This window comes from Bufo gargarizans, chromosome 2 (genome assembly GCF_014858855.1).
Source record: "Bufo gargarizans isolate SCDJY-AF-19 chromosome 2, ASM1485885v1, whole genome shotgun sequence".
NCBI lineage: Eukaryota > Metazoa > Chordata > Amphibia > Anura > Bufonidae > Bufo > Bufo gargarizans.
The window spans coordinates 339,318,478-339,329,917 of record NC_058081.1 but is presented as its reverse complement, the minus strand read 5'-3'; the positions used below and the strand labels follow the sequence as shown (position 1 = coordinate 339,329,917).

Genomic DNA, 11,440 nt, shown 5'->3' with positions numbered 1-11,440 from the left:
ATGTGGGTCCCCTATCCCATAGGGCCCCCTCCAAAAGGAACAGAGAGACAGGTCAGGCATGTGCACTGCTACTCTTGCTGTACCATGCTTCTCTATGAGAGTTCCAGAAATAGCTCAGTGCTGTACTTGGCTTTCTCATAGAGCCCCACAGAGAGACAGTGCGGATGTTGACCTGCCACTCTGTTTACTTTAGGGGGGCCCACCAAGTATGTGGTCCACATTCTCCCAGCGTTAAAGGAGTTGTCCGGGTTCAGAGCTGAACCTGGACATAACCCCTTTTTTCACCCAGACAGCCCCTCTAATATGAGCATCGGAGCATTTCATGTCCAATGCTCTCCCTTGCCCTGCACTGTATCGCACAGGACAAGGGCTGTTTTGTTTATATTTTTACACAGCTAGGAGGATGCTTCTGCCTAGCGGTGTTCCCGGTGACGACATCGGCACAAATGGGAGGGCTTTTGTTTTACAAGCTAGGGCAGAGCTAAAGCTCACCCATTAGTTCCAGTGACGTCACTAGGCTCACTGCTAGGCGGAAGCCTCCACCTAGCAGATACCGGGTACTTCACCGGATGTAATAAAAAAAGCCCTTGCCCTGCATGATTCAGCACAAGGGAGGGCATCAGAGCATGAAATGATTCAATGCTCATCTCAGAGGGGCTACCTGGGTGAAAAAGGAGACATGTCCGGGGTTCAGCTCTGAACCCGGACAACCACTTTAAGATTCCCATCCATCTTGTGGATCACAACTGGAATACCCTCTTAAGGTCTAGGGGCCTGTATAATATTCTTGCCTAGGCACCATCTGTTGTATACATAAGCTTTATTACTTACCTAAACTTGACCAATTCAAGCTAACTTGTATTAATTGTCCTGAAAGCTGTTGGATATTCAATATCCGGGTGACCTTTACTTCTACAAACATTTTCATGTTAAAACATCTTCACTTCAGTTTATTTTTATCATCAATACACCCAAGTGCAATCTGTGCAAGATCAATAAAAGAAAATGATTACACGTAGAGGCTTGTCTGATGGAGACTTTTGATGCCACCCACTGCATCCCTTCTCCTGTAGCTGAGGTGTTTCTATACAAACTACAGCGTCCAGTTGTCATATTAATTATTACACAGGGTAATGACTGAAATAGTCAAAATAAGGAGGGGGTAGGGGGGACTCAAGAGAGTCCTTTCTTGGTGCTCAAAGATTTAGAAAAGGAAGGCTTGCAACAAAGCATTAATTGGTCTGCAGAAATAGTCTGACAAGGCATGGAAGATAGGTTTCATACAGCCAGGCAATTGTGAAAGGGGGAAGAGGCCTGTGAATAGACCCCACGCTTCTTTTCTAAACTCTCTTGCTGAGCAAAAAATGGACTGCATCTTGAATACAGCCCTGATCTTGAATGCTATACCCAGCAGAGAAAGAAAAAAATGCACCATTTATTGGAACTTTCTTCCAGCTATTCATGTGTTGTGTGGAGAGAATCAGCTGGATTTGTTTACCATGAAAGACCCGTATTTTATTTTCTCTCCTCCTGGTAGAAAAAAGATTCTGTCCTAAAACTCAGGCCGCTTCTACTGTAACAAAATGATGTGTAACAAATGTACAGGCGCTCCTAATGGATCCGATGTGTAGCGATGAACGACTTTATTCGGTGACCTCAAGAAAAGGTATTTAATGGAAATGGCTCTTTAAGAAAGAGGAGAAAAAACACACAGCTTATCCGTCTATACGGACATCAAAAGGACTGCAGAGAGTAGCTGGTAAGGGGGGTGCTAAGCTAATAAAATTGTGACAGTTCAGGATTAACTAAAAGAAGAAAAAAGGATCACCCCTGGCTGGTAAAGTGAGGTACAATTGTCCCCACAAGTCCTGCTCAACGCTTCATTTTTGGAGGTTCTAAATACAATAAGAACTTTTGTGCTCAACATGACTTGCTGGAAATAAAAATGCCTACCGTGGCAGAATGGAAAAACTCCATTAAAAAAACTACAGTCCGGTTCACACAAAAAAAAGTTTAAAACGGATTATATTGTTATTATTTGGTAATCAGGATTAAAGGAGTTTTTCCAAAGTTATAGCATAAGACAGGATATGCTATAACTTATTGATCCATGGGAATCCTCCACCTGGGATCCCTACCTATAAACAGAGGGATCTGACTGAGATATCAATAAGGTACAAACATCACTCAAGATTTTCTGTCTATATAGATCCCACCCTAACCCTGGTTTCACACCTAAGCGTTTCTCAAACGCGCGTTTTTATGCGCGTTTTTGTCGCGCGTTTTTATGCGCGTTTTTTGTAATAGTAAACGCGCGTTTGACGCGCGTTTGGGTGATTGACAGCAGTGTTGTCCAAAGAGTCTATGGCCCAAACGCGCGTCAAACGCCCCAAAAAAAGCTCCTGAACTTGTTTATGTGTCGGGCGTTTTACAGCGCGTTCAAACGCGCTGTAAAACGCGAAAATGTGAACCAGCCCCATAGGGAAGCATTGGTTTTCATGTGTTGCGCGTTTTACAGCGCGTAGGAACGCGCTGTAAAACGCTCAAGTGTGAACTTAGGGTAAAGGGAACATGCCCCTGCTGCTGGATGCCATACCCTCACCGTACCCTCACCAGGAGACTTAGATATTGGGTTAAGTTGGCAAATGAAAAAAAAAAAAAAAACTTAGTTTACTCTCGAGTAAACCCATTAAAAGTTCCACTCCAGTAGAGTATCTTCTTAAAAACTGGAAAAACATTAGCAAAGCCAGCAGAGTGCCACCACATACATAGTGCCCTCTCATAAACACGAGGGAATGAGCTGTAATACCAGACAAATCCTGTGGACATGAATGGAGCTGTTTCTGTCTAGACATTCCCTTTAAAATGATATACCTCTAGCTGCCTGCAGCTACACAACTCCCAGTAAAGTTAAAGGGGTTGTCTGGTATTTAAAAAATATGGTAAAGATGAATATTATAAAAGATAAGAAGGATTAATACTCTCTTGTTCAATCCTCCATTGCTCAAGATATATTGGTCTCCACTGATCCTGCAATTCTATCACTTATGTGACCACTGCAGCCAATCACTGGACTCAACAGTCACATAGTGTCCATGGAGGTGTGACCACTGAAGCCACTGAATGGCTGCAGGAGCACATGAATGATGTATGTGCTTTCATCACTGCAAGACTGCTGGGGACCAGCAGAGCTTCTGAAGTAGCAGGGGATTTATTTTAACACATTGTATACATATTTACAAAGCCCTCGCAGATTTATCATTTAAAGGGAATGTCTAGAATTGGAAACTGTGCCATTTATGTCCACAGGCTTTGTCTGTTAATACAGTGTATCCTTACTGTATATGGGTTGGCAAACTGCTAACACTTTGTATGGGTAAGCTGTAGTATGCTGCCCATCAGCATTAACTTATCAGAGCTTACTAAAGAGGTGCTGTTATCACAGACATTTATGGCAGAAGATATGCCGTAAATATGCAATAGATGTCAAGCAATCTGATAGATATTGAGTCTCCCAGCCCCTATCCCACTTGGTGATGTGGTCTGTGATGGGAATTACCCTTTAAGCCATGTATGCAGTGCAGTAAAGTCTGATGACTAATGCAGAGCTGTATTTGCTACTAGGCACCTGAGGGCAGAATTTAGGTGGTCAGCACTATAAGGACACCACCTGCACATGTGTGTTTTTTCTGCACTGATTCCCATGCGAGAAAACCTCAGCATAGTACAGTAACAGAAAAGTGTATGAGATTACATAAATCTCATGTACACTGCCTTTTTTTCTGTGCAGAAATTGTTGATTGTTTGAAGTTTTACCCTTTTCTAAAGAAGGGTAATATCTGCGGTAAAACTGCATCAAATCCGCACCAAAAACCATTGTTAGAAATTGCTTATTTTGTATATGTTGCTACATGCGTTCACCCTAAAGAGTCAATTTTTTAATAAATAAAAAAATAAAAGGTAGCCACTGCCCACTATGCTGCCCACTACCCATACTACTTTGCTGTGTTCACCTTTTATGACGAAGCTAAGGGCAATAATTTGTGAGTAATTTAATACGGTATATACATTATGTAGTAAGTGCCGGGCATACACAGATCTCGTAGGGCCCCATAGCAAAAGAATTATAATACAAATAGTCGCCATATGATTCACTTACTTTATCTGACTTCTATGTTGGAAAAACTTGAAGAGGTGCTTCAGAAATATGGAGCTCATTGAGAACACCATAGGTATAAATGTATTTACCAGGCAACCGCCAAAAATATATTGATAAATCTTTCCCCCACAGATCCATCTCCTGCTTCCGTTCATTACATGATAAAAGTGGGTGCCCGCAGCCACCACTAGGGGGGGACTCAGGGCACAGGAATTTGTACAGTTACCTGAAAAAGGAGGAGGAGGTCACACTGGTTGATATTAGAAACACTAACATTTTTCTACAATTGATATAAAGCACAAGGCCTTATATCAGTAGAGTTAAAGCGTTAAGGGCAAGTTGAGGTATTCTTTATGCTCAGTTGCTCATTCTGATGTTAAAGGGGTTCTGCAGTTTGTTTTAACTGATGATCTATCCTCTGGATAGATCATCAGCATCTGATCGGCCGGGGTCTGACACCTGGGACCCCCGCTGATCAGCTGTTTGAGAAGTAGTATCAACTGGCCTGGGCGGGGCTAAGCTCTGTTCACTTGAATGGAGCTTAGCCGCGCCCAGGCCAGTTTATACTAGTCGTGACGTTACAGGGCCAGCAGAAAACAGTAAGAAGGCCGCAGTGCTACTGGAGCGCCGCTGCCCTCTCAAACAGCTGATCAGCGGGGGTCCCGGTTGTCGGACCCCCGCCGATCAGATGCTGATGATCTATCTAGAGGATAGATCATCAGTTTAAAAAAACTGTAGAACCCCTTTAAAGTTTATGGCTGGGCCAGCTAGAGGTCCAAAACATCCAACATTGTCTAATCGATTTTTCTTAAGTTATCTGATGTTTCTCAGTGTGACTAATATATTGGTATCTCATTACAGACATTGGTAGTATACAGTTGCGACCCCTACGATACGCAAAGCATTCTTCTCTAAACAACCCCTTTAATGCATCTTTGAGTTTCATCTAATCTGTGTAGCCCCCTCTAGATTGAGCATGATGGCAAGATGATTTCAATTATTTGCAAAAAATGTAATATATATATATATATATATATATATATATACTTAATAAAATAGGTACCACCTGCATACAAATCGTCAAGTGCTACTCTGTATGCTGAGAAGGCATTGATCACTAGGAGATATAATATATGTGCTCTATAATCATCTGTATTCAAGCAATGTAGAAAACATTCATTTACAGTATAACTAGAATATAGTTGTACCATGATACTACTGACAGTAGCAGCTCTGGTGTATGGCCAACTACAAAGTATCATGCAATGTTCATAGACCAGCCAATATCTATCTGTCTGTCTGTCCATCTTTATATAGACAGAGATATTAGTCATTGCAGTATGTAAAGATAGATAGATAGATGCATTTAGCATACATCAGGTAAATAGTCTGTCTGGAACATGTATTTAGAGGTCCCTTGCTCTGAATGACGTGCTGGCAGTGCAGGGGTTAATCCCTGGACTGTTCCTGTGTGACATGCGGTGGGGGGGTTACTACCTGTGACGTCACCCATCAGACTGACACCTCATGGTCAGGCACAGTGTGATCCCCTGATAAGTGAGGTCCTATCTAGATATGCTGCTCAGACTGGCGGCACTGCCAGCACTCGGGCCGCTTGATCACAGATCGCTGTGTGACTAATGGGCCGGCAGGGCCTTTATACCTCCTCCCTTGCCCCATAATCTATCTAGGCACTGTGGAGTTGACAGGTGCATAGGGCACAGGTCACACATCATCACATTTCAACTCCATGTTACCTGTGGCGACCTCTGGATATGAATATATTCCAAACTAAGAACAAGTGGCTGTTTGCTTCAAGAGTTTGCATTACAGATGGGCTGGGACTTGTAGTACTATTCCAGTGCTGATATGTATGATAGGTGTACAGCAGATTCTGTGTTTTCCATAGCAGTGATATCATTCCCCTATATGTGCCACGCTATACTTCCCTGTAGTATACCACTGCTATCGCACACAGTGACAACTTCTGTGAACACTGGATTGCTGTTACCAGGAGTCAGATGAGGACAATACAGAAGCGGGTTTCCCCAATACACAAAATAACATTTCAACAATCTGATACTGGGATAAACATGGGATTGTGACTGGGGCTAGCCGCTTACTAGGTGCTATCTGATGGAAATGAAGCATACATAAGGAATATGCTGCAGTGCACACCATATTAGTAAGAGGATGGGGGGGGGGGGGGCTGGTATTGATACTCAGTACATTACATTGATAAGGGAATGGGGGCTGGTATTGATGCTCATTTAATTATATTGATAAGAGAATTGGGGGGATGGTATTGATACTCAGTACATTACATTGATAAGGGAATGGGGGCTGGTATTGATGCTCATTTAATTATATTGATAACAGAATTGGGGGGAAGGGGGCTGGAACTGATACTCAGTACATTATATTGATATGAGGATGGGGGGCTAGTATCAATACTCAGTACTTTGCATTGATAAGAGAATGGGGGGCTGGTATCAAAGCTCATTAAATTACATTGATAAGAGAATTGGGGGGATGGTATTGATACTATGTACAATATATTGATGAGAATGGGGGACTGGTATTGATACTCAGTACATTATATTGATTAGAATGGGGGGCTGGTATTGATACTATGTACAATATATTGATAAGTGGATGGGGGCTGGTATTGATAGTAAGTACATTATATTGATGAGAATGGGGGGAGCTGGTATTGATACTAAGTATATTATATTGATGAGAATGGGGGGGCTGGTATTAAAACTATGTACAATATATTGATAAGTGGATGGGGGCTGGTATTGATAGTAAGTACATTATATTGATGAGAATGGGGGGGCTGGTATTGATACTATGTACAATATATTGATAAGTGGATGGGGGCTGGTATTGATAGTAAGTACATTATATTGATGAGAATGGGGGGAGCTGGTATTGATGCTATGCACATTATATTGATGAGAATGGGGGCTGGTATTGATACTAAGTACATTATTACTTAGTGGATGGGGGACTGGTATTGATACTCAGTACACTGTCATACACTGGTGCAATAAAAAGTGTATGGGTGGTGTGAGAGGCAGTTATAAGTAGCTTGATAAACCAGGCTGTTGGAGTACCAGGTACAGTATATAAATTGAAATGCTAACTCATAGTACTTGGTATGAGCATGGTACTGGCGTGTTGCATTCATTGGTATTAGGAGGGCACTACACTAATGGGTTGGTCATGATAGTGAGAGGCTGCAGCACATGGTAGGAGCATGGTAGTGACAACTAATACGCATAATATGAATCTGGGCATGGTAATACCACTTTACCTAATAATGACTTACAGGATGTAATATGACAGGTGCCTATGTGCTAATGACTGACTGGGTGTAATATGGATAGGCATGGTGATATGACAGGTGCCTATGTGGTAATGACTGACTGGGTGTAATATGGATCTACATGGTGATATGACAGGTACCTACGTAGTAACGACTGTGTGTAATATGGTTAGGCATGGTGATATGACAAGTGCCTATGTGCTAATGACTGACTGGGTGTAATATGGATAGGCATGGTGATATGACAGGTGCCTATGTGCTAATGACTGACTAGGTGTAATATGGATATACATGGTGATATGACAGGTGCCTATGGGGTAATGACTGGGTGTAATATGGATCTACATGGTGATTTGACAGGGGCCTATGTGCTAATGACTGACTGGGTGTAATATGGATAGGCATGGTGATATGACAGGTGCCTATGTAGTAATGACTGACTGGGTGTAATATGGTTATACATGGTGATATGACAGGTGCCTATGTGGTAATGACTGACTGGGTGTAATATGGTTATACATGGTGATATGACAGGTACCTATGTAGTAATGACTGCGTGTAATATGGATAGACATGGTGATATGACAGGTACCTATGTAGTAATACTGACTGGGTGTAATATGGATAGGCATGGTGATATGACAGGTGCCTATGTGCTAATGACTGACTGGGTGTAATATGGATATACATGGTGATATGACAGGTGCCTATGTAGTAATACTGACTGGGTGTAATATGGATAGGCATGGTGATATGACAGGTGTCTATGGGGTAATGACTGGGTGTAATATGGATAGGCATGGTGATATGACAGGTACCTATGTGCTAATGACTGACTGGGTGTAATATGGATAGACATGGTGATATTACAGGTACCTATGTAGTAATACTGACTGGGTGTAATATGGATAGGCATGGTGATATGACAGGTGTCTATGGGGTAATGACTGGGTGTAATATGGATATACATGGTGATATGACAGGTACCTATGTAGTAATGACTGACTGGGTGTAATATGGATAGGCATGGTGATATGACAGGTACCTATGTAGTAATGACTGACTGGGTGTAATATGGATAGACATGGTGATATGACAGGTACCTATGAGGTAATACTGACTGGGTGTAATATGGATAGGCATGGTGATATGACAGGTACCTATGTAGTAATGACTGACTGGGTGTAATATGGATATACATGGTGATATGACAGGTGTCTATGGGGTAATGACTGTGTGTAATATGGATATACATAGTGATATGACAGGTACCTATGTAGTAATACTGACTGGGTGTAATATGGATCTACATGGTGATATGACAGGTGCCTATGTGGTAATGACCGGGTGTAATATGGATATACATGGTAATATGACAGGTGCCTATGTAGTAATGACAAGGTGCCACTGCTTATGGTAGGAGGCTGCAAGTTGTAAAGTTCGGTGAAGCCTGGCATGTTGGGGTTGGACAACTGCCCCTTTATGCTGACATGGCGAGTGGGTATAGTGATAGACAGGCGCCTGATATATGAGGGAATTACATTGCCAGGTATGAGGCTGGCATGACAGGCGCGGCAGTCTGAAGTGAGGGCTCGGAAGTTTGGTGGCTTCATTGACTGGTTCTGTAATGACAGCTCCCTGGCGGGACAGGTTCCTGTGAGGCTGCCCTTGGTGGTACAGTTGGCAGTGTACCAGTCCCTCTGAGCCTCTCCCCGCTGGTAAGGCTCAGGGTGGCTGTTACACTGCTCAGTACGGCACAGCGGGCAGTGTCAGGGTCGTGGCCTGGTGACATGACAGGTGGATATGTGGTCTAATGCCAGGTTGGTGCGGAGGCGCCTGCAGTGAGTGGTACAGCTGGCAGCGTCTGCCCCGTCCCTCAGTGTCAGTGAGCTGTTTATTCAGGACTCGGAGCGGCACGCGTCAGGCGCACGCACTGGAACAACAGAGCGCCTAGAATGGAGCCTGGGGAGAGGGGCGGGGCCAGGCGCGCACGTCCAGCTTGTGCCCATTCAAAAGGCGGCGGCGTCCGGGCGACCCCAGTACTTAGCGCTGATCCAGGGAACGTGCGGCACGGAGCTGCCCGACACACACGCGAGTGACACGAGTCTCCCCCGCTGCCCGGACACTCACTGCCAGCCACATGGACGCCACTGCCAAGGCAGAGAATGGCTCCAGCCAGCCCTTCCTGCAGCCAGCCTGCTACTATGCCCAGAGCTTGCCGCTCAGTCCGGGAGACCCAGGGCAGCCCGGCGCCAAGTCCCTGCCAAAGCAGGTGAAGAGGCAGCTCTCGTCCTCCCCGGAGCTTATGAGGTGCAAGAGAAGGCTCAACTTCAACGGCTTTGGCTACAGTCTGCCCCAACAGCAGCCGGCGGCGGTGGCCCGGAGAAACGAGCGCGAGAGGAACAGAGTCAAGCTGGTCAACCTGGGCTTTGCCACCCTACGGGAGCATGTGCCCAACGGCGCTGCCAACAAGAAGATGAGCAAAGTGGAGACGCTGCGCTCGGCGGTGGAGTACATCAGGGCGCTGCAGCAACTGCTGGATGAACATGACGCTGTCAGCGCTGCCTTCCAGTCCGGGGTGCTGTCACCCACCATCTCACCCAACTATGGGCATGACATGAACTCTATGGCAGGGTCTCCTGTCTCCTCCTACTCCTCCGATGAAGGTTCATATGATCCCCTGAGTCCGGAGGAACAAGACCTGCTAGACTTCACCACCTGGTTCTGAGCTTTAAGGAGCAGGTGAGTTGTCTTCTCCCTCATTCTTGGCACTTGAGAATTATACCACCTTGTACACTTGGTACCATCATCCTTACACTAACTTGTCTAGATGTCCCAAAGGTTTTGTGGTAGACTGTCACCATTCTCATGTCGTGTCAGGGTAGACACCGCCAGGACAATAAAGATGTTAATGTGTAACCATGCTTTGATGTTTCCTCCTGCCAGTGTCTGAATGAGTAACTGATCACCTTCTTTGTATTTCAGGACTGTTGCTCAGATGACAAGTTCAACTTTCTGCTCAGAAAGAGAAAGTGAAGCACATGGGAGCTACCAGCCCCTCCAAGAACACTGAAGCACTACATTGCACTCCAGCTGGGTCTACAGGACTACCAGAGACTCAGACCTGTGGTGGGACATGGGTGGTGGAGCCTACACCATCCAACTCACACAACCAAGAGACTTTCTGGCCTGAATGATCCCAAGAACAAGCCAGGGGCTTCCCCCCCCCCCCCTCCCCCCAAAAAAAAGCCCTTCAGAGACAGACCTGTCCTGTGTTCAAGGATGTTCTCAGTTCCAGGATCTTGAATTGTGGAGTTTGTTGCATTCAACCTATGCTGATATTCAAAGAACCCTTTGAGAACCCTCTACTACTATTTTTATACCACTTTCATCTAAAATGCTTCCAATCTTTTTATGATTTTTTTTTATTATAAAAATCTATTTCTATCTATCCCACATGTGAGGGATGTATTAAGCTATTTTTGTATATAAGAGAGAGATTTATAGAAGTTTTTGTACAAATGTTCTACAAATGTGTATATCTTGATACATTAATTATGTAATGCTTATTACCTCTGCATATTTAGACTTGTAGTCTATATATTTCAGCGATAGTCACCCTGTGGAGCTCTGGCTGCTGGCGAATTGCATCCCCATCATGGGGTATGTAGTTTAGCATCAGCTGGGGGTGCCAAGGCTGCCCGTCCCTGCTATAATTACCTTGCAACTGCCATTTTGTATGTGGTTTTGTGAAAGGACACTCCTTTAAGGTGGGGTTGGAATTCCTCCGGATGTACTTAAGCACCGCGCACCGACGTGTCTTACTTTATAGAAAGTTTTGATAATGTATTAATTGTGTTATTAAACAATGTTCACAGTGAACAAAGTTTATGCAGCTATTGTCCAAACAAGCAAAATAGTGGTCCATTGTTTCGATGCTGCCTTTTGGA

The 11,440-nt window shown here is 44.2% G+C and overlaps 1 protein-coding gene across 1 annotated transcript; it reads left to right on the top strand.

Annotated features, from left to right (window-relative positions):
• Window positions 1–9,075: 9,075 nt before the first annotated feature.
• Window positions 9,076–10,934, top strand: ASCL1 (achaete-scute family bHLH transcription factor 1). Its single transcript, XM_044277295.1, has 2 exons — window positions 9,076–10,232; window positions 10,476–10,934. The coding sequence occupies exon 1, from the start codon at window positions 9,631–9,633 to the stop codon at window positions 10,216–10,218; it is 588 nt and encodes a 195-aa protein (XP_044133230.1). The 5' UTR covers window positions 9,076–9,630; the 3' UTR covers window positions 10,219–10,232; window positions 10,476–10,934.
• Window positions 10,935–11,440: the final 506 nt, after the last annotated feature.